This window comes from Typopeltis vanoorti, chromosome 21, assembly GCF_054136105.1.
Source record: "Typopeltis vanoorti isolate ZY-2024b chromosome 21, IOZ_Tvanoo_1.0, whole genome shotgun sequence".
Classification (NCBI taxonomy): domain Eukaryota; kingdom Metazoa; phylum Arthropoda; class Arachnida; order Uropygi; family Thelyphonidae; genus Typopeltis; species Typopeltis vanoorti.
In genome coordinates this window covers 60,132,004-60,157,283 of record NC_143569.1, presented here as the reverse complement: position 1 = coordinate 60,157,283, position 25,280 = coordinate 60,132,004, and the positions used below count along the sequence as shown (strand labels likewise).

General features: G+C 35.7%; 1 protein-coding gene across 1 annotated transcript in view; it reads left to right on the top strand.

Annotated features, from left to right (window-relative positions):
* LOC150094893 (G1/S-specific cyclin-D2-like) overlaps positions 1-24,497 on the top strand; it is a 53,211-nt gene extending 28,714 nt beyond the window's left edge. The window contains exons 4-5 of the mRNA XM_090411342.1: positions 19,791-19,939; positions 23,457-24,497. Coding sequence (XP_090267468.1) covers positions 19,791-19,939; positions 23,457-23,645 — 338 coding nt within the window. The 3' untranslated portion in view covers positions 23,646-24,497. The remainder of the gene's footprint in view (positions 1-19,790; positions 19,940-23,456) is intronic.
* The last annotated feature ends 783 nt before the right edge of the window (positions 24,498-25,280 follow it).

The window sequence follows — 25,280 nt, the reverse complement described above, 5'->3', positions numbered from 1 at the left end:
GAATGATCTCAGTTTATCATCGTGTGTTCTCAGGCCGACAGTTCAGGGTCGTTACCCCTTTGGCGGTGAAGTTGAGTAAACACAAACATACCACCTTGTAGAGGTGATAAGGTCGTATTTTACATTGTATCTGTTTCTGTGCTGAAGAATGCGAAGAGGCTGCTGATGTTCGATCTAATAAAAGGATCACACAGGAGAAAAAAAGCTGGCGATAAATTTCTGTATTAGAGAAAAATAATTGAAACCAAAACTTCTTTACAGGTAAAAGAAAACGAAATGATAAAAGAATTACCCTCCGAGAAGACCCCGAATAAAATACAGAGGTCGTTACCATAACCGGACCAGATGATAGTTACGATGTTCAACAGATTGTTCCGATTTCGTAAAAGAGAATCTTTCGGCTTAAAATCCGCTCCCGGATTTAAAGCGAAATAAATTTTATTATCGAAAAGCTCCGTGATATGCGACATGCATTTGTAGCAAACCGCGCACTTCACATTTTAACTCGATCCTCTCTTTCCTCTTTGAGAAGGAATCAAATGCACTTTCCTGACGTTCAGTTATCCGAGAGGTCAGTGACGTGGTGCTACTAAAATCTGCACAGCACGTGACAAACAGTCGTGGTAGCCAGACACTGCACGTGATACCTGCTGTGACGAAACGGTTATGATGTTTTTAGTGTTTAGTCCAGGCGCCTCTACCGAATGTACGGCGCCAAATCAGGTACTCGTGCAGAGAACGAAAACTATCTGCTACTCATCCCCCCCCTCTCTCAGCCCCACTTCCGTCATCGAATATTCGCAAAAATTTCGATTCTCTCACAACCGAGCCATGACCTCCGCTCCTCCTCACTTTCTCATGCACTTTTGGCTCTTATTTATGAGTGTCCACTATTCCTCTATGGTTCAATGTCCTTTCGCAAACACAGCCGTCTTGACTCCGGGTTTCCGCAGTAGTAGTTTCCACAACTTTCTATCCCACACTAGTGATAGCGTGAGCTACTCACTCATCTCTCGACGAACAAACACTGACTGACCAACAAAATCAAAGTCATAGAACACATCCTTTATTTATGACGTTTCTGTCCACTTCACACATTTATTACGTGAACATCAGGTGGTCCAAATCAGCTGAAACAAACTCTGCCACCAAAATAAACTTCCAAGTTGATCTCCGGACTGGTTTTTTTTTTTTTTTTTTTCCCTTAAATGGTATTCTCATGTAACAAATTATATTATATGCCAACTCGCTTAGTTTTGCTTATTTCAAAATATTTATTTATTCTTAAAAAAGGTGTTTAAGAAATTTGCATTTTTCAAATAAACTAAAATAAGATTGTTCAAATAGTAAGATTTTTTGAAAAACAAATAAAACATTGAAAAAAAAATTATAATATTATTTAAATGATGAAGTTTTGAATCTTCTATTTAGGAACTTTTTCAGCAGTACTTTAAATAAGTATGAAACTCAGACTACCGTAAAACTGTGCTTTGCAACATAATTATTGTAGTGATATCAATCACTGTAAGAGTCTAAATTTTGGGCTTATGTGCTATCCTAACCTATTCCCTCAGCCACACGGCTGATGGAGGTAGCTATATGTTATATGATATGGTAGCTATGTGCTACGATACTAGGGAGATGATTATGAGCAAGGTGGTTTCCCGTTGCCTTCCTTTGCCGTAGTTTATTTTATGACTGTAGTCGTGTGTGTTCACGGGACCGGTTTGTCTGTTTTGAGGGATGATGAAAAACCAGAGTAACCGGGAGAAAAACCCTCCACCTCCGTATGAGACAGGTTAACTCACCTTTAGTCGAAAGAGACCGGATGAAGGTTCCTCATGTCATAGACGGGAATCGAACCCAGGTCTTTCCGACCAAACGGCTTCGTCTATACCGGCTGAGCTCCGGAGGCTCCGCTTACGTGCTACTGACTGTTTATTCGTTCAAATCTGTAACATATCATTTTCCAATGTTTCGAATCGTTTGGCATAATTTTGCTACTAAAAACAGTCCAATTAAAACCGAAACTGAGGCGACTGGACCAAATGTCAGTACCCGTCCAGCCAGAAAGTTGTTATATGCGTATGGAAGTACAAAGCGAATCTAAATAGATGCTAAGACGTTTTGGAAAATCTACGTAAAAAGATCTTTGAATTGTATATAATGATTTTTTTTCATATATGAAAAACAATACAAAATAAATTGATATCAAATATTATATACATTTCCTATTTTATAAACAATTTTCAAGCTGTTATAAACAAGTATGGGGATTATACGAATGAACAATGAAACTCATTTTGTATATGCGTATGGAAGTCTCCTGTTTTCGATTATCTTAGACGAAAGCTTCATGTGGTTTGCCAATTGCAGGTAATTTGTATTACCTACCCTTAACTACCAATAGTGCTATAGGTTTCCAACCGCTCGAAGTTGGAAATGGCACTGTGCACTTATTATTATTATTATTATTTTTTAAGTGTTAGGTCGTTGTCTAGGATTACATCCTTGGCGTGATAGTCAACAACAAGGTAATCTTTTTCTCATTCGCCTAGAGTCCAAGACCTTTGCTTTTGATTTTCAAAGAATCTAAAAATGCGAAAATATTTATCAAAAATTATTATTGTAAGGATTATACTTCGAGGCTGCACCACATGAAGCAGTCAAGACCATGAGGCAAGTGTATTATTATGTGTGTCGTTTGTGTGTGTGTGTTTTTAGTGGGTTTGTCTGTTTGGTGGGAGTGGAAATCCCAGTTTCTGTAAGCAGAATCTTGCCAAAACCTCTCTCAAAACCGATTAATTCTATATTTAGTTGGAAAGACAATATAAATGGTTCCTTTTCCCGTCCTACTAGGATTCGAACCAAGTCTTTTACCCAGTTACAACCATCATACTTCTGAGTGAACTTCGGAGACTCCTTTTAATTCTCGTCAAAGAAATCGTTCATCTCGGCTGCCCCCCCCCCCCCCAAACACTACGTTAAGGTTTTATCCTTTATATATATATATTTTCCCCCTCCGGGTAAAAGGTAAATTTCTCTTCAGACAAGTTAGGATTTAGGACACTCGATCTCGACGTTCCATAGAACCAACCCTAACAGGAGAAAAAAAAGTTATTATAAGTATCTTAATTAATTAGCAAAAATTTTCGATATTTCTCTAATAAATAGCTATCTTTATAATGAATATTTTTTATCCATTTAGTTTAAATTCACAAAAAATAACGATTTAGAATGAAAATTATTTCGGAAACATAAATGCTATTTTAAAAACAATTAAAAATCTTCCAGTTCTGAAAACATCGGCTGCTCACTACGCTTATTCTTACTGAAATGTCTCATAGATTATATTGGGTGGTAAGAGGTACGCCATGTTTTGTTTTCAACTGAGACGTTGAAAACATTCCTAAAATATGCTTGTTATTAGTCGTTTGACATCATTATGTTTTCGCTTTCAACTTATTTCGCTAATCTACCGTTAGTGGCGCTGCCTAAAGAAACACGAGAAGAGAGAGTGAATGGAGTCTGCTGAGCCAGTTATGAATGAACAGGGTGGTAGACGCACAGATCAGGTTCACGTGGTAAGAAAGAGAGAAAAGGCGGGTGGGGGGGGGTTGAAGGAAGGAAACACGATGGTAAGAGGGTGCTTGAGGTGATTAGCAGTCACCGGAGGGAAGTGAAGGTTAGCGAAATGGCGCCATGGACAAAGTTCAGAGAATGAAAAGTTTTAGTGGAAGGGGCAATAGCTTAGTGTCTGTTCTAGTCTGCAGAAACATGAAACCTGGGAATTATCGAAAGAGGGCAAAGGAACGCTTTCCATACCAAATCATTAGTGCATTATCAAACCGATTTTCAGAAAGGCAGCTTCTTTCGCGACATAAGTATTTAAGTTTCCGTGAAAGCTGCATATTATGTACAATTAGCATCTAACCGAGAATATAGGATCGCGAAGTAAAAATCACCTCTTCGCCATCTAGCGGAACTACTATTTTTTTTCTCTTCCCGTTGTTTTCCTAACAAGGTTTCTATGGGTTCAGTGAAAGCTCTCAAGGGTCTCACTTAATTCTCTCTTTCTCCCCATGCAACAAACAAGGGATTTCACGGAACAGTAATTAATCCCCTGAGCTTGCAGGACTTATGTAATACTAAAATGTGTTGAAACCCGATTCCCTGATTATATAACAGCTTAGTAGTAAAGATCCCCCTGCCCCGAAAAGGCACAAAGTACATGGATCAAGCACATGCACTTGAGGCATGTCTAAGATTTTTGACTCAACTTCACAGCAAATGCAAGGAGAAAAAAAATGTTAAGACGACAGATGTCATTGTTGTTCCTTTAATAAATCCGCAGTTGCGTTGCATGCGTCATTGATCTAAAACATGATTTAGTAGCCATTGACTAATTATGGAGAATGCGATAAAACTAAAAAAAAAAAAAAAAAGAATACGTGGATACTAAACATCAATAAATTAATCTCTTTCTTTCGTATATATAATAATAGTTTTTCTTGTTATCGAATAGGAGGATTGTAACATCATACTTCCATATTCTTATAACAATGAATAAGTTCTATTTGAGATCAGTAAGTGTTCGATATGATACGAAAGATAATCAATGATTTTTGTTCATTTAATTGCCATTATTGCAAGTAATAACAATTAATTACTTTGTGTCCTACTACCTAAACAGATGGCCCTTTAGGAAGTGATAATTACCTTTTTACGCGACATATGATTTTTTTTTTAAAGCTTAGTGTATTTTCCTAGTTATAAGTTTCGTAAAGATACACACGCAAAGGGTATTTCTCTAACACTGTAGCTGTTGAATTAGGGACGCAAAGATTATTAGAGCATCAGTTATATCTTCCGATTGTGTTCTTTTAGTTAGTATTTTTTTGGGGAAGTCGGAATTTCTAGAAATTGGAAGAAACACTTCATTACTGGTTATTTTGATTATTACTGATTATTGAGTTTCCGGGAGGAAAACTTTTCCACTCCCGTGCGAGACCGGTTAACTCACTTTCAGTTGAAACGTCCTGTTAAAGGTTCTTCACTCCCTGGACGGGATTTGAACCCAGGACTTTTCAACCAAAGTGAAGCGTCGAAAGCGAATGAATTACAGAGGTTTTGTTATATATATATATATTTCCCCGATACGTTCTGGTAGATGGAGCACCGATTCTGAAGTAAAAGTGATTGTTATCTAATATTTTTGACAAAGAAAATTCGCTGGTGTTGATCCGGCAATCGCATAAATCTCTGATTATCCTCATAAGGAGCATAAATTTGCGATTCATCTTCAACATAATTATGCTTATTATGAATGTATGAATGATGTCTGTGAACTGTGTGTGTGTGTGTGTGTGTGTGTGTGTGTGTGTGTGTGTGTGTGTGTGTGTGTGTGTGTGTGTGTGTGTGTGTGTGTGTGTGTGTGTGTGTGTGTCAAAAGACAGGGAACTTAGTTTCGCCTGTAAACGAATTAGAACATTGCTCTACTCACGGAGGTTACCCTAGGTCTCTCATTTAGGCAATTACATTTGGTCACCTCAGAGAAAATCCAACCATTTGAAAGTTGAGTTTTAGATAAGGTTTCCATTATTTTTGATTATCCTCATTAATAGAGAACAACTGTTAAAAAACGGTTAAATGAAATACCCGGAATTATTAGCTTTGACACTAAAACAAAAACAAGCAGACTCATCTAACAATGCGGAGTACGCCAGAACATTCTTCAGAAATCAAACGAGGCTACTCAACGGTAAACTTCTACATTGATCTATCAATGTTTCTTCCATTCCACCAGCGTATTGTGATGAACATGTTACTCATGCCTTGCTGTTCCCAAAGAACAACGCTGAACGAACGAAATGAAGAAAAATTAAAATAACAAACGATTAATTGTAAAGAATACGCGGTGAATCAATTAAACAAGAAAATTTAGCTTTGCTATATTGTCTTTTATTAGTGATCTGATTACGAATTATAATTTTTTGGTTGTCTTCAACAAGCCAAATTAGAAACCTGGAATACCTACAATATACCGCATCTCAGAAATTTACCCACTCTATTCACAGAATCTACCGAACTTTCAAGACATAAAAGATTTCGCTTTGAATTAAAAAAAAAATATATATTTCAGGAAGGATTTAAAAAAAAGTATTCTGATGTTATAGTATAGTGGAATTATTCACAAAAAAAAAGAAAGAATTTTTTGGTTTAAATTTGTTATTTGTCAACAAATAAAAATAAAAGAGGCTTAAACCTAATAACCTTGGCATCAGGAAAAGCACATGGCTTCTGAGGGAACATCATATCTGACTGGAAACGGTATATATCCTCATGATTTAAGAATGTACTTTTTCTTTTAAAAATAATAATGTAAATATATTTTAAATCATTTATTAAAACAATATTTTTATATCTTATATTCTAAGATTTTAAAATACTTCGGATATATACTATTAAATGATTAATATCACAATATTACAATTAAAATAAAAAAATTAACAGAAAGTTCAGAATATAATTCTCGGATTTTTACTTCAGATAACAGTAGAATTCATGGAAAGTGTTTATGATAATAAGCATAATCGATGAATAATGAAAATACCAACATACTTCAGAGCAGTTTTTCTGGGCATCCACAAATATACTCATCTGCTGACGATACGGCAATAACTTTATTAGCGTACTGCCTTTACAGGTGTGAGATAGATGTAAGAAGCATTCACCTGTTGTACTTTGTAAGGTGTGAATCGGGCTGTCAATCAGCAGCCCCATCCATCAACTCTCAGACTCACTTAAATCTAAGAGTCGAAAGCGAAAAGAGAAGTGAAATTTAGTAGCTTGTAATTAAAGCCCCCCCCTTTTTTTTTTCTTCTTTTTATCCCCCCGTTAGCAACGCTGCCTTTCCTTAGCTTTAAATGTCATTCGACAAACATGCCGACCAACATTCCGTAGCTGGTTTTGCCTCGTCCGCGCAAATCGTGAAGGTCAGTGCGTGGTTTGAGGCAACTTCTACAAGCATTCATTCACCCCTTCAGGAGTCGGAAAGAATTCCTGTCTCGAGATAGTTTCTCCTTCAGGGTAAATGCCTTTTCCTCTCATTAAGCAGCCGATGCAAAATAAATATTACCAAATAAAACAAATCAGACTTGCTATTTTATTTTAGCAGAAGTCAAAAGGGAATTCGGTATTCTTGATGTCCTACTAAATCGTATTCAGCATACATTAAACAATTTTAACTAAGTTTTTGTACAAAAAAAAATAAATAAATAAAGCATCCAGCCAGTCTAATGGAAGATAAACCGCGTATGGAGTTTCCAGTTCTGTTATATTTAAATCAGTACACTAAAATCGTATAAGAATCACAGTAATACAGCCAGAGCAATAACATTCATTTAATAAACTCCACCTAGTGACTAAGTGCTTAATCATTATATATTATATATAACAAAATTCCTTATTTGATATCAAATGGGAATGATATTAAAAATACTAGATTTTAATGAAAATTAAAATCTGATAAAATGATCTTGGAATAATACATATAACTATCTTTAATTGTAGTTAATTATATGTTATTAAATTTTTAAAAAAAGAAGCGATACATTATAAAAATCTTAATGTCTTTTGCGGCAGTTTTCTTTTGATGCTTTAAAATAATTATATTGATTTAATGAAGGAAGAGAAAGTTCACCAGATGGAGCCACTTGTTCCTCATTTGGATACTGTTATAACATGCGTAGGCAGTGTTATCGAATTCCTGGACCTCTGGCACCTTCGGCAACTTGCAGGAATGCGGCTCGAGACGGCAGTCATACCTGTGTCTAGGCATTCTTTCTCATTGGCGGTAAAACCCCTTCATCCTAACTCTCCCCCCCTTCCCGTTTATACAGGGCGGAGAGGGTTACCAGCCGTTTCATTACCTTTCGCTGTCTAGTTCATCAGTTTCCATCGTGACTTAAAAACCACGTACGTGTTTAGTCAGACACAATTTTACCCCTCAGCTTTTTCCCCTCCTGTTTTTTAATGTTTGTACGGGGTGGTATCTTGAAGTATTAGTGAAGTTTATGTGTGATAAGTCTGGTTGGTATCTTACTAGTTCTATGCACTTGACTACTTCTACCTTGAACAATGACATTGCCAACTGACATTGCAAAATAGCCAGTTAATCACATTTACAAACGTTTATTGTGATCCGACTTAATGCCACATATAGAGTCAGAAACACATTTAAATGGATGCGAAAGATCCATTTTAGATTAAGCATTCTTATGCTGTCTTTCTTCAAACTAACAGTTGTAGTAATCTAATTAATTTAAACAAATCTTAAACATATTCAACTGTTCTTGTTACAATTTATAACATCGACATAAAATAATGAATAAAAAGTAATCAAAATCCAAGTATTTTAGCAATACTTTTTACGTAATAATATCAGTAATTTTTTTCTACTGTCATTCTGGTTTCTAAATTATTTGAGAGTGGAGGTTTTGGTAGAGTTTTTTTTTTTTTTTTTTTTCTGAACGTATTTCTGCGATCACACGGGAAAGCGGAGATGGATTTAAGGAATATTAGATCTTAGTTGAAGAGAAGAGTAAGGGGGATAGATAACGTTTTATTCCCCCTCTCGGTCTTGTATCATTAGTCACTTTTTGAGGCTTCATTAAAGGGTCGCCGTGGGTGGGAGTCAGAGGCGCTAATCAGACCTAAATGGGAGGAAACATTGACGTGGTAGCCGGATGTGTTGATGTTGGGTGGGGACATGTCGGAAAGATATGGATATTGATTATCTCTAGGACATGATATTAGGCCACGTAGATCGCTACTGATGTGGGAACCTTCTTGAAATGTACGCTGTCAGTAATTCGGGGGTTGAAGAACTCTTAAAATAATCGTTTCGCTGTGATCCACGTTGTCTTGGATTCATTTATGAGGTTGGAGTTCATTCAAGCTCCTGTCCTGGTAGCTTCGATGCAATCACTCAAGTTCATAGGCGGAAACTTGTTCGAGTGAGTGATTGCCCACCAATAACACCACGTTAAGGGACTGAATAGCTATAATATGGTGTTATTATTATGTTATTTTATTATCAGCTGGCAACAATTGCCATTTTTATATTGAAAGGGCGCAGTAATAACACTCAGAATATGCAGTTAAATTGATCGTTTTTCGGGATTCACAACGTATACAAAAACTGACGGTGGTGAGTTGTGACAGGCTTGTTATGAAATTAATATTAAGGTTTTTGAGAATGCTTTTCCACGTTAAAATCGAACATCGACTATACATCTAATACGATTACGACTGATTAAGGTAAAAAAAAAAAAAAAAAAGCGTTCAACATTATTTTAAACAATCCTTAAGTCCTTAAAAGGATGGGCTTAGATGGGCGAAGTAAGAATGCTTTTCATATTCCTCGTTATCTGAAGAGGACAGTGAAGGATAGGGTGTAATTGAGCTATATAAAGCTCTGATCATGGCAGGAGGGTAACAGCAATAGCCGAGCCTCAGTTAGAACTTCATTGGCTACAGCATTGCCATCCATTACCCTTCCAGGATACCCATTTTAGTCGCCTCGCACGACATGCATGAGCTACATTGGGGCTATTCTTATCCCGGCCACCACACGGGAATGCTGGTCGCCCATTCTAAACAATACGCTACAATTTTCATGTGATATATGTCATATGGACCAAAATTTTAGGTGGCAATGTATGAATTATGTTATAAAACAATATAAATAAACTACTTAAGAATTAACTTATCAAATGAGAGTAATATTATTTCTGTCTATTTTTCTTATGAAATTCTAACAAAATTAATTTACTTTTAACTGGAATTACCACCGACACAAGGAATGCTACCTCGCATAATAATATTATCCGTTAATTTTCCGCTAATTTGCCTATTTGCCCGATAAAGAACTGCTAGAACTCTTTGTTCAACAAATATGTCGTTTTTTGGATTAATTTTTTTATGTTAGGTATTCAAGTTATGCAGGGACTCTAGTTGGGCGAATTTTCTTCAAATTTGGTATTTATAATTCTTAAAAAACTTTCGCGTCATTAAGCTTCATTCTCTGGCCATGTTATGTAGCGTCGCGACTGGAATTTTTGAATGTTATCTTCGTTCAAAACTGGTTGATAAAAATCCTCGTTATCTTCATTATGATTTTTCTATTATTATTAAAAACATTCGAAATTGAACAATAATAATTACTCTCGAATTTAATGAAATTTGTTATTTAGAATCGCTCTTAAAATTTGCCATTTCACTCAGACTATTTTAATTTCAAAATGCTGCCAACAGTACATATGCCGGTTTTTTTTTGGTTTTTTTTCCCGTTAAAATGATTAGTCGAACATTTATTTTGGTCAGCTTGTCCTCCTGTCTTGCAGGATGAAAAATCCAAGTGCTCGGGAGAAAAAAAAAATGGAGTTTCACCTTCATATGAGACAGCTAACTCATATTCAGCTGATAAAGCCCTTATAGAGGCGATTTGAGTCAAACGGAACCTGGATATTTGCCATCTGAATGGTATCATCGGTATCGACTGAGCTATGGAGGCCCAGTTACTAATATACAGTAACTGAGCCTCTATATTGGTGGGAGAGCGTAGATGCTTTCAAAACAAATATTTTTGGAACTGCTCGGGTATCCAGAAGTTCCAATGTATCATGGAACATAACTGCCAGGAGCAGGATCGTGTTCTATGATAATCACACATCGTTATACTCTTAAGAAATTTAGATTCTCGTTTGTCCTCTAAAGCAGCGCTTCCCAAACTATGGGCCGTTAGTTTTGTTGAGGGGGGGGGGGTGAAATAATGAAAACACATTTTAAATGTTTTAAGACTAAGTGTGACATGTCAAATGTGTCTGTAAGATGCTAAAAATGTAATATTTGCATTTGATTTTTGCAATATTCGCTGTGTATGTTTTGTATTGAATATAAATACAGTACAACAAATATTATAATAATATATGTCTGTAATACGATTTTTTTTTTCTCGGCCGGGGGCTGTGAAATATTTTAATTTTTCCAAGGGGGCCCATTACATCCAAAAGTTTGGGAAGCACCGCTAAAGCATGCATGATTATTAACCTAATATTTGAATCGCATAGTTGTGGATAACAAAGAATATGATCAGAACATGGTTTTCAAATTGAATATGGTTGTAGTTCTAAATTGAATTTTGATTTTCCTAAAATAAAGCTCTTTGGAATAAAATAAATTTCAACATAAAACTGTTGTCGAAAGTACTTCTTAAATTCGCTATGATAACCTTGTAAAATATATAAGCAACTGACGGGACAGCTTTGATCACCGCTGTCAAAACGCAATAATAACTTATATATATGACAAGCAAAATCTAGCCTTGTCTAGCGACTGAATGAAGAGCCTTGTACTTGGTCGATTCTGCTCTTTGTTGTTTGTGTATGTATACAGCAAGGAACTTGTAAAGGATACTCTCTTCCCACTGTGTTTTGCCTTTCCCATATTCTGTGGTTGTGATTATATCTGGTTGCTGTTAGCGGTTGTTCGGCAAGATGAAACACCAAAGATTAACTTTCTCCTGGCCACATATCTTCGTTGGACAGGGTCATCGAAAGCACCGGAAGGTCAACTCTTGGACACCTACAGTTATCGTTGATTTGTACCGACTGATGACCGCTTGAAGGCCATTGGTTGACAATCGGGGAGTCGGTTGCAGAAGGCGAGCGTACGGAGGTCAGAGGGGTTACAGATGGAATGGGGTGGAGCCTACGCGCGTGAAGCATGAAGAGGATAGGCAATTGCACTAGCCCACGCAGGGAGAAAGGTTCCCATGACCTGGAAACGCCGCTGCAGACCCCAAAAGAAGAAAGCTATATAAAGACTGCAAAGTTGAATCTCTGTCTGTCTTCTATCCCGTCAGGGGGAGTCTAAGCCTTTTTTGGAGTTCTTTGTCGTGAATTTCTACAAATATATTTTGTAAATGCGAATAAATAGAGCCGTTTCAGACACAGTTTATTATAAATGTGCTTTGATTTGGACGGTTGACCGTACTCCTTTGTGCTCGGTATAGGCATTACTTTACTTATACCGAGACATTTGTCTGCCAGTTAAAAGATATACAGTATATACACAAGCTTCTCTTTATTAATGATTAATCATTTCAACCTATTCTACCAGAAGAGATGAAGGCAGATTAGAAAATTCTAGCAAAAACTAGAATATAAAATGAAGTACCGTGCTTATTATACGGCACTCCAACCTTTCAAAACTCTCTTTCTCATGTCACTCTAAACAAATAGAAATAGCTCATTTTCAAAATATAAAATCGTCATCATATAATGTAATTAATACAACGTACGAACACCAATGCTATCAGTTATCAGAAATAAGGATTAGCACTAATCCAAAACACCGATTACCGAAAAAAAAATCATTAATTTCATAGTTATCGACGTCGAAATAAAAGATTCCTAAAATATCTACGCAATCCGTATGTTCACTGAATAGTTATATACAACATGGATTTATTAATTCCTTTCGTAATAAATCCAGCGTTGTCTTCATTTGCTCCTTTTCTGTATTATCTTGACGGGTTTTTCACCTATATATTTTAAATAATTATAACGCGTCCTTTTAAAACCGACGGTGTAGGTGCAGGTCACGTGAAGGTCCGGTTTACGCCTACCTATCTCACGTGTGGCCGCGAAATACCCTGGGAAACTCGCGGCCTTGGCCTCCGCGCTGACAACCCCATGCCCCACCATGCCGCTGAGACAGTCTCCGTACAAATGGCAGTGTGCCAGGCACTTGTGTTACCCGGTATGTATGTGTGTGTGTGTGTGTGTGTGTGTGAGAGAGAGAGAGAGAGAGAGAGAGAGAGAAGAGGCGGGGAATTCCCAGATCCTTTTGTTTCTTGGGCAGCTACAGGTATTAAAAAAATCTGTCTGTTCGTATGACTGTTTTTTTTTTTTTTTTTCATTTTCGCAGCCAAACTCATACTCTGATACAATGTCTCCCCTTTAAATAAGCTGACATTGTGACTACCCAGCTTCTTTGACAGAATAGTAAATATTTGGGCGAGCTAGGCAAGTGGTTCACACACATATGACAAGCAAGTTGAATAATGTGCCTGCTGAGAGAAATGTTTGGAATAAATTAGCATGTTTAAGTAGTCATCTTAAGATATGGCTGTCACTATCCCCCCCCCTTCCTCTGTTAGTTTGATTTACTTCAACTGACAGAATTAATGATAACATTATCGGTAAATAACAGCTTATTGTCAGAAAAACAATTTATACTTGCTTTCACCCCTTTTTGGATGATTATATTGAAATTCATTTATACAACGATAAGATATATATTGGCATGAAGCTAATTTGAAACGATTTTAGTCAACGTAAGTCGAAATCCGAACAGATTCAGCAAGCATGATTTACATATGCGCGTATGATGAAACAATTCTGTATTATATATTTTCTAAGATAAATGCATTTTATCTACTATTTCATTCAATCTACCTCGAAGTAGTATCCTTGTTATTTGATATAAGCAAGTCCCCCTCCCCCAAAGTCTGCATCAAATGTTGTTTTAAACTTAGCGGGTATACCTCACGCTGTGCGTTTGTTATTGTGATGGTGCCGTCTAATATTTTCTTCATGCCAATTTGAGTTCTGGAAAAAGAAAACAATGGTTATACTTTTATGAACAAAACTTGTGACACTATTTGCACAAGATAAAGTAGAGTGTGAAGGAGCATTGTAATGGTGGTGAAATCCATCTTAAGCTAGCCATTTTTCGCGTAGTTCTCGTTCATAGATTCGATTGCTGATTCACAAATATATAGGTCTGTTAACATTTTATGCACATACTGTTATTTGAAGAGTCATTGTTTTCATTAATCACACTTTATCACTTCTCAAGCTACACATCTGAAAATAACTACGATCCACTAGGTTCTACTCTACTTATTCCTTGCGGAGGAACTCTGTACTAAGTGCAGTAGTGTCATCTAGTGGACCATTCGGATTATTGATTTATTTATTTAAAAAAAAAAACATACATGGATGGCCTCATTGTGTCAGGAAGGAGGTTTTTACATATGGCAAGCATTTTATAACCCTGATGTTAGAGTTATGTAGCAGTCAGAAGTAGGAAAATAATGATACAATAGTTTCCCTCACTGCAGTTTTCTTTCGGTGAAGTAAAACTATTCTTTATGACTAATGCACTTGGTCATCTGAGACAACTTTCGTGAATACAATTCCGTGATTGAGTTGGGTGGTATCTGATAAACTGGCACTTCTTTCTGTTTGCTCTGCTCAAAAAAAAACCGGATTTTTCGGTTACAACAGAAAACGAGAGGGACTTTCCATAGACTTGGAATTCTAATAAGATCTGGAGTTAGAAAATAAACAATTATCCTGAAAGAAATTATTTTATCGTTCATGTTAGGTGTACATATTATCTTTGTTGAGACACCGATATGTTTTTCAATTTCTTCCGATTTTTAAACTTAAAAAAAAAAAGAATCCAACGAAATGGATCACAAGGATCACGGTCACATGATCTTCAAGTGAACAGCAACTGAACATTATTCCGTAAAAAAAAAAAAATAGCGATGTTCTTGTTAACACCTGCACTTGTTACATCTCGCTTACTTTCGACTAAAGCGACACCTAGGTTGCCATTGTTTAACCATAGGACACACACACACACACACCACAATAAAGGCGAAAATTTCCGAACGGAGCTGACAAGGGCAGGGTTGAGGGCGCGAGTCAAGGGCCACCGACTTCCAAACGGCGGGTTGTGTTTTCTCACTGTCTGAATCACAGGTGCGGAGCAAGGAAATAAGAGCTAAACAACCCCACGGGTAAGGAGGGCCAGTTTTCTGTGCAGCTAGGCCTAGTCTTCTTAAAGGAATGCAGCAGGGCGGGTTGCGAGGCAGGTTTCCTGAATGGAGTTTCAGGACCGACTTGTTGGCGGGCTGTGTGAACTGTTCGTCGTGGTATGCATCGCTCTGCCTTGTTCGCACGTTGGCCACGAAGCGCCGCTTACGGTCTGACGGTTGCGTAATTAGTTCTGACACACTGAGCTAAACTGTACGCCGCCTAGCTAGAATGTGACCTCTTCTAAAGGCGTTCATGAGAGACTGCCTGAACAAGAGTGGATCCCGCAAAGTTTAGATCCTCTTATCACCGGCCTTGATGGAGGCACAACAGTTGGGCAACTAGAGGGTCTTTTCAATTCGTTTCTCACTCGGGGATTTCATAATTTACAAGTTTACATATTTACTTTTTATTTATTCATGCCATTGTTTTGAATGGTCAGGTAGTTCCGGAAACATTTGCAACACAAATCTACAAATTCTTTGTTGGGGTTTGAAGAGGAAAGAATCGGACAATTCAGAAATGTCTTAAGGAAAAGAAAGGGGGGGGATATACAAAAGCGTAATCATGAAATAATGGAGAATCATGACTGTTTTTTAGGTGGGCGATAGTTTTACATACTGACAAGGGCATTGAATTTTTTTCGGTTTGTTAACGTTCATTTTCTTATTAATATCATAACTTCGGTTTTTCATTGATAACATTACTTTTAATTCAATGTGTATAATTTTCATTTTTGCTATTTCATTAAAAATTTACAATGGTGATCATCTCCTGAATTCCGTTGCAATCAGAAAGAATGAAGAAATCAGAAACTGGCCAAAAAAAAACAAAAAAAAAACGACTGTTATATGCATACTGTTTTGTTAATGGAATTCTCCTGTACCTGTAATATTCCGTTAAAATATAATATAAATAAACTGAAATTTTGTTGAATTATTTGGCAAATTATAAATTTCTAAGAACTCAACAACAACAAATCATTTTTGCAACTTGCTAGACATCCTGACGTAAATCCTGTTTTTTTTTTTTTTTTTTTCAAAATGTGCTATCTGTCTTAATTAGTCTTTATAACCAGCTTCGAAATTGAATATAAATGAGAATACAGAAAATTTCTGAAATGTATAGTTCTAATAAGTTATTTTTTACGGAAAAGCTATTCAACACCAGATGGCAATTATCTACAACTACTTGTTGTAGATAACTGCCATCTATATACATACTTGATATCCTTTGTCTAAAATTCCGTAATAAATGACTTTATTATGGATTTTACTATAAAGAGGAGTAGCATGGTGGTAAAATTAGCACCGTAAGTCATTTTATAATACTTGTACTTCACGTGTCTAGTAAGCTATCTTCGCTATTTAAATATGGTCTACCGGAATTGTCTTATGAAGGTGCATTATGTACGAACATTATATTCTCTAGAACTATACCCATAAAGAAGGCTTAGTTGTAGATGGTTTGAGTTCGTGTTAGTCAGAAGGTTGCCCAATTTTTTTGTTACTTTTACATTTGAAAAGGAAATCGAGATACATGATTCAGTTTCTGTAAAACTCATTGATGTACAAAGATGCTTATTATTTTTTTATTTTAACAAATCAAAGGGATAAATTTGTTTGTGCACCCTACTGTTACGTAAATCCAGACTTTTGAAAACAAGGGAGTGACTTCGCTAGCATTCAAAATCATTTGACATATATCAAAGCAAAAGCCAACAAATATCATATATGCTTACCATATTCATAGCGTCTTTGGAAATTCTCTTTCCTTTCTACCCTCACTTTAGATATCCATCATAATCCAACAACTACAAGTAATCATCACGGTTACATTACCATTACAAATTCCAAGTGGAATCTTTATAATTTTGATGTCTCTGGGACACATTTGTGACAAGTGGATTCCGCGTACCAAAACATTTAGGAACTACTACTGACCCACAGAAAGGGTAACCAGAACATTAACTGAATGGCCATAAGAGGACTTCTCAATGTTCGTGACCGGATGCGAGCCTCAGTGCTAAACTTGGTTAACGTTATTTCCGGTAAAGAAACTACGACAATATATATATATATATATATATATATATATATATATATATATATATATATATATATATATATATATATATATATATAAATTAAGAAACGATTTTGATCTTAGAAAAACAGGTTATTATATCAATAATCTCTAGAAGTAAGAGAAAAGTAGAAATTGAAATTTAATTATTAAAACGTATCACAGTTAATTAATCTGAAGCCTTTTTTTTTTAAGTTCATTTAATCGTGGAAATGCAAAGCCTTGAGCTGAAATACTCGTGCACAACTATCGTCTGCTTTGCTTATTATTTTTCTTCCCACTCACAAATGCGGATATACGCATTAGAGTAATGCGTCAATAGAGTAATCAATCATAAAATATGATTATATATTTTTCTCGTAAAAGGCTTCGATTCTGTAGCATTTTACATCAGTCATGATGTCTAACTTGACGAGAGGCTCTCGGGAAAATGTAACATTTTTAGATTAGAAACAACGGGCTTCAATATATCTTAACAATAATAAATAATGATTCAAAAATCATTTTGAATTGGACAAATTAGCAAACAACTACTTATTGAATATGATATAATGTATAATCTAGTTGAATTATAATTTCAGTGACAATGTGGATATTATTTATATGTAATGCTAAATTCTAAAAATCTGGACATTTGAAGGGGACGATCTGAAGCTCAGTGAAGCTATGCGAATATGACAGAGGAAGGCATCCAAAAGTTCCAACAAAAAAAAGCACATTCTTGACTACAGATTAAAAATAATGTTTTCTTTCTTTATTTATTTTTTTTTAAATACCAAATCCCAGCACTGTTTCATATACTCAATATCGCTACGTATTTTTTTAAAAATAATATATTCTTCATAAATGTTACATTTTTTTTTTGGAGGGGAGGGGGGGTAAGAAACAGTTTGACCTATTTCAAAATTATTATGTGTTGATATTAAATTGGGTGGGATGGAACAAAACGTTCCTGCTGCCCGCGGGTGATAGTTTGCTCACTTCTGACGAGGTTTATTGCCTGTTATTATCACGAAAAGAGACATTTACAGGTTGCCTTGCTTCACTGATTTCCGCCCAAGCTCCGTTCTCTTCAAGTGTCTTATTTTTGCAGCCTATATTTCGATCCAGCATTCGAGAAAATAACAATCTCCATTAATACAGGATCCAGTGTTGTGTCCTATGTATATTCGCATATGGGAGATTATTACTCCCCCTCCCCCACACTTTCCTTGGGGTGACATTGATAGTATTATTGATATGGAACTTTTGGTACTTAAAAAAAAAAAAAAAAGAAAAAAAAACTATATTTTCCGCATCAGTTAAATTTATTTATTATTGAAGCTTTCATTTACATGTTTATCTGTATGAAAGGCGCCGAAATATTAATTACAGTACTATCCATTTAATATTTTATTAAGGCTACAACAATCAACGCTGATCACAAAAGTATTGCCACAGTAGCTGTGGTTTATCGTATATCTTAGCAAATGGATGAATGCTATTTTTTGCAGTTGTATGATTTAAAAATAATGATAAACCAAACTTTTCTTAATAATATTTCATTGACTATCGCTATCAACGTCAAATAACGTATAGAAAACTCGATGGAAATTTAAGGTATCTGTCACGTGATGTAAGGCTGCTGATGAGGGTGTATTTGCGTTACGTTTTATCTCTGCGCGCACAATAGTTGATTAGAATGTGTGACATTCGTTTTTTTTTCCATCCAATTCCAGTTAATCAGTCTGGAATAAACTCAGATGATTCTCTCACAACTCAGCAGTGTCGTGTAAAACACACACACACATGTCAATTAGATTTATAATTCGTAATAAAAACGAAAAATTTATTTTATTTAGCCGAACATGAAGAAATTTTTAACTCTAAAATTGCAACTAATGTATAGAACTACATAAACGCATAATTTGATTGATTATATCCAGTTTGAGAGTGGAGGATTAAAAACATTGCTGATCCGACCATATTACAGCATTTGCTATAAAATTCTTCTCTTAGGTTATATTTCTAAGCAGTAGATCGCATTATTTGAAAAATAACATCCTTTGAAGTGTGATCGTGCCCTTTAGATTTCAGGCTCCATCGAAAAATGACAGACCATTCATATGAAGTCCTGTTTCAGCCTGAGAAAAAAACTGTCAATAAAACCTTTAAGGAATAAAATCACGTTTCTGAGAGGAAACAATGAACAGAACTCAGCATTTACTTGGTCTTGGGTGACATAAAAGATTAGTCAAAAGTATGAAGTGCATGCAGATAGGTTTTTGACTTTCATGTGTATATTACCAGTTCGTTCGTTCTGCCCAGGGCATACTGGAAATTGGTTTTGACATCATGACAATGCTCCTGCTAACTCTACTTTGCAGGGATTTCTAGTCCAAAACAACGTAAGCGTTGTTCCATTTTTTCCCCCCAGATCTGGCGTCCTATCCTAAGACTTAGTCGGCGTAGAAGAGAATGAGTTCGTTGTGTCAAGTCGAAAAGTAACTACTTCGAAGAATACTACTTCACTTGCTGGAGGCCAAAACAATTTTGTTCGTCCTCCTAGCAAGGACGGGCCGGCTGATGATACTACCGAGAATAAAATCATATGCAACATTCTGTAGCTGGGCCCTTTTTTGGACTCCCGCGTTCCATCAACTTTAATGGTTTTCCCTTCCCATCGTCTGCTCAGAAGAAAATATAGTTCGATAACTTTTTATCACACTCTGCATGACTTAATACCATGTAATTCATGCCAATTATTCTGTACAATATCACTGTTCGGCATTGTATACGAGGCATTTTAACAAAGTCATTCATTTGTTCCAGACTTCAAGTTTTCCATGTATCCGCCATCGATGATAGCAGCATCCAGTATAGCAGCTGCCATAAGGGGATTGTTACGTTGGTTAGACAGACAGTGGGCTTCTCAGAGCGAACTCCTCAGTCGTTTAAATGAAATAACGGCCATCGAAGTGGTAAGTTTCATTAATACTTATTTTAACTTAGCATTTCAGTAGTTGTTAAGATGGTAGCGCAGTAAACTCGATGGTCCCAAGATGAGTTAATCAAATTAGGCTTATCCGTTTTTCTTTGAGAAAAAGAGATGACGAAATAGCATATTTGTTACGAACGTTTTGTAAATCATATCACAACAATAACATTTTTTTTTTGTGAAATGTTGTGGTTTGTGGAAGGTTACCAATTTACGTAATTCGAGGGGAAGGTTTATAATTTGCAATAAAGGTGAGGGAGTTAAAAAAATCACTTTATTTACTATCCTTATGAGACGAGACAGCTGTGTGCGATTTTACATTAGTTCAGAAACAACTGAGACATCGTAGGTTCGAAGCTCTCTCTGCTCGCATTCCATTCCCTGTCCGCACTTCAGGGAAACGTGCTTACAGCCTGGGAACGATAAATCTTAATCGGCCTTGAAGAGGGTGTAGTCCCTTTAGCTATTTGACGACATCCGCTAATAGAAGAACAGTTCGCACCATTTTGTCATAGATTTCCGAGAACTGCTTAGCTCTAGGGTGGTCTTAGAGAGATTGAAGCATCCTCCCCCCCCCCCCCCCCTCTCTCTCTCTGTGTATGCGTATGTTTGTCCTGTGTTTTGATTTCTTTTTATTCTTGTCAACCGTCAGCGAATGACCTATTTTAAAAACGGGACACCTAGCAAAGTTTCTTGTCAGATAAATAGCTTTACAAACGACATAATTAAGCAGTTAATTAGTTCTTTTAATTACACTCTCATACTTACATAGGATCGTATCGTATCGTACCCGTTATTGTTATTTCATGAAAAATGTTGTCCCACTCAAGTAAAGAAACGAACTCGTATCAATCATTTCCAAGAACAGTTTTTCTATAAATTATTAGCTGTTGTAAAATGGATGAAGCTTTGAGATGACTTATATGAGCATTGTCATAAATATTTTCTTTAGATACTGTACTCTTGAAAAGCGGTAGCATTTATTACTATCTGAATTAAAATACCAAAGATAATAGGTAAATAAAAGTTACATTTATAACTGCTATTACCCAAAGAAAGTAGACTGAATGCTTTCCCCCTATTTTATTATTACTATTTTTTGGAAGTCTGTAGGCCAGTGTATGCAATAGTTAAGTTGAAAGATTTTGAAGACTTCTGGAGAGGGTGACATAAACTGACTGCTACCATCATGTTCCTAAACCCTAATTGGTATTATTTTTTAAATAGTGTGAATTATACTGTTGAGTTTTCTTAGATGTGAAGCTAAAAATCTAAATTCCAAGAAAATACCCTACTTGTTTGTGCAAAAGAATGACTCAGGAAGAGGGAGAGGAGAAGTTCTTCTGGTTGGTGACTAGCATCAAACCTATAGCAGTCTTTCTTCTGGCTGTCTAACACTTGGGAGCCAGAAATGCTACGTCTACATATGCACCTTAACATATATATTTTTTAAAAATGTGGTTTCTTATTGTTGTTATTTGGGACTGCAGTAAATGTAAGGCTATGAGGCCTTAGTTGCTTTGGCTGCAACATAAGGCTGATATTATGTCTATCAACTCCATGTGTTTTTTTCTGGCCAGGCATGTCTATAAGATAAAAAAAACCTTTACATATACTTTTTCTTGTGAACATTTTTCTTTCCTAAATGGAAGGCTAAAAGAAATCACATGCATGCCTGATCTTAAAAGTCTGTTGGACTCAAGGCTGGCACCATCATTTCAAGATTGAATTTACAGCTTAAGTGCAAGGCACTGAATAGCAACTTGACATCTGCATTGTCCTAAGATTAGTCTGGATGTGTTCTCTCTTTCTCTCACATACGAACACAACACCAAAAAATTCACATGTGTGCCAGAGTAGAAAATAATATTTATTTTAAAAATATTTCATCTTATGTATCATAAGACAAAATATTTGCAAAATAAATATTATTTTCTACTGTGGCACATGTATCAATGTTTAATTATGGAAATTCCATGTGTCTTGATATACAAGAAAAAAAAATTCATTCTTTGTGATTACATATCATAGTATAATTATGGTCTCAGAAAACTTTAAATGAGGCCAAACTTCTAGGCAGAGAGGGATGAAGGATTTTGTTCATGAAAAACTCAAGTAATGGATAAATAAAATGTTATAGATTGAGGAAACAATAATTAATCACGTTATTATACTTGCTAATAGCATCATCATCAGAGCACAAATTACAGTTGTAGATGCAGAGCACCCAATTAGAATGCTATTTAAAAAATTCAAATGAACTGAAAAGGAACTATCTCCCACATCTTTGGAGAATGCATATAGCCATACTTGGAGTTAGGAGAGAGCTTCATTGCTAATGCCAATTCTAAAAATTGCCTCTCAGTCCTATAGTGAGATCTGTGCAGCTCGGTTCTCTTCTGTGTGAAGAAATATTCAGAGCATGGTCTGCCAGTCCTGACTTGCCATAATTGCAGATGTAGATTTTTTTTTTAAGATAAATGTTAACAAATGTCTGTCCAAAAGTAGGCCAAGCTGCAGGTTTGGAGGAAGGGGGGGAATGCTTGCAAAGCTTCCACATTTAGGGAACTTTATATACCCCAGGAGGATGCAGCTAATCCTTAGGAGAACAGATGAAAGTAGCTAGCTTGTGTGGTTTGAAGGTGGCATGGAACATAAAGGATGGAAAGTTTTGTTGTGATCATGTGCGTTTGTTGTAAGGGGGATGGTGGGGTCATGTATTTTGTTTATTTCATGCAGGCTGTAGCCATTAGCTAAAAATGTTGCAAAGGTAACAGTTCAATTTTTAGAGCTGTCATTTGAAAAAACAGTCATCTTGAGCATCCTGGGATGTATAAAGCTGTGCCCAGCTTGGCCTCATTGGACAGACTAGTAGATCAGTTAACATCTATCATCTGTTAGTATTTATCATAAAATGAAGAATTCGATATTTATAGTTCAAAGAAAAAGATCAAGGAATACAGAGACAAACAGGAAGTGTATTTATACAGGTCTGGAAAGGTATCATCAACTACTAAAAGAAGCAGATAAATGTAGACTGGGGGGGGGGATTCATTATGAAAGAGAAGGGCCAACAGATCTAGAACAGACAAATGCCTAATCTTGGAAGAAGAGAAGTTTTTGTTATGGTTACTAATGACATTTATGAAATACTAAGGATTCAACTCTTGAAGCCTTTTACTGCCAATCACAGAGAAGGTTGAGAAAATTTGTTAATAACCTCAATTAATTAGGGTTACTTAAAAACACTGCATTTCAGATTCCCTTGCTGGTTGTATACTGATATTAAAAACTACTTCCAGGCTTTCTAGCTCTATAGGATAAATATTTTGATATGTCAACCTATTTTATTTTTTACTCTTGGTAACACAGATATTATATATATATATATATTTATATCAGTATATAAGAATGTCATTAAGAAGAATAAAATTTTTTTTTTTTTTCTGTAAGTTTTGTTACAGCTTTATGTGACATTTATTCTTTTGTTTCCATTTCAGGACTGCTTACGTGAATGCTTAGAGCAAATTGAAGAGATGATCAATTCACACAGGGTGATTGCTCAACAAGCAACACTGGCAGCCCCTTCCGGAATGAGGGAGAACCATAAGCTGGGCTATTCGGGAAACGTAGAGACTGAAAGCATGCAACCAGAGACTCCGACAGATGTTCAAGATGTACATTTTTAAGCTTTGGTTAGTTGTGCTGGGTGATATCACGTGACCATGGCGTGCTAGTCAAATCAAGAGTACAGTGAAATAAATAAATAATGAATCATAAGTTGAAGAACCAAGGAAAAGGGGGGGGGGGAAACGATGCTTGCAAAGCTTCCACATTTAATAGCAGTGAGGCTACTGTAGAATTAGTCAGCTTAAGAGTCACATTTGTTTTGGCTGAGTATGGTTATAGGTTTTCAGCCATATTAATCTTCTTTTTTTTACATGGTAATGTGTAATTCTGAGCTTTCATATATTAGGCTCTGTGGGTGCAAATGTGGAGATCAGCTCCTTCAGGACTCCATTCCACAGAACAACATAAGTGTAACATCAGTTCCTAAATTGTTATCATGGCAAATTATTATACCAGAACAAAATCTGAACATTTTGGATTTTGTGATTAATATTGCAGTTTTGGAAGAAGCCTGTACTGACTCATGTTCACAGCCAAACTACAACAATAAGAGGAAATGAAATTATAGCCTTACTGACCAGAAGAAAACATGTTGAGATATAATAAACAAACATATCTAATCTCTCTGTTGATTCATAAACTTGTCCAAGAAATTTTTTTATGGTTATTCTTTCTGCTTATCAATATACGTATTCCATTCTTGCTGGAAAAGTTATGCTCCAGAGTTTAAACACTGACAAGTGCATCAAATGCATATTTTGTCAAGTCAATATTTTAGTTATCTACAAATTCCTTTCATATAACTAAAATCTCCACAGAATTTAAGATATTATCATTAAAAATTAAAGCATTAAATTTTCATAATGCTGTAGTTTCTGTTCATACTCTGAAAAAGTGCAAGAAAGGCATTATTAATATTGTAATACTTGGTATATTTTTGGATACAACTGCACGTGATAATAAGAATTTTATAAAGGTTGCACTAAACTTTTTTTTTTTTTTTTTTTTTTTAAAAATGTGATATTTTCACTCTGCTTAATCTAATTCTGTATCAAAGAAAAAAAAAAGACAAATGAAACTGTCCATATGTGAAAATGCAATTATATATACATATGCGCGCGCGCACACACACACACACAAGGTTTCATTTATATTATTTTGTTACGATAAATTAATAGAAATTTCAAAACATTTCTTTGTTCACTCCAAGTGTCCTTCCCAGATTTATTTTTCTTCCTCATACTCTAGATGTTTATTACGCCCTGCTTTGTTTTAAGAACTGTACAGCAGAAAGTTGATATTTTAGATGTTTCTAGAATGCCTTGAAAGAAGCTTTTTTTTAACAACAAATAAATGGGTCTAAGAATTAATTGTTGCAGAACCTGTTATAAGAAGGTAGGCATAACAATTCAACAAAAGAATGGATATCATGTCAGCCATTTTATTCAGACATAATCAGTTGTGGATAATCCTAATTATAATAATGAAAAAAAAAAAAGAAAAAAAGACAGCACTGTATAGTACCTCTGTAATATAGTTGGATGGACTGATGCATAATATACCCTTCAGAAAAGACCCAGATTTGATTTCATTGTTGACACGAGGTCATTTGTTTTAAATAAGAGTTTTTCAATCTGCAAACTGACGAAATGGCCTGAGATCATACTGAAATCAGACAAGAACATTGAGCATAT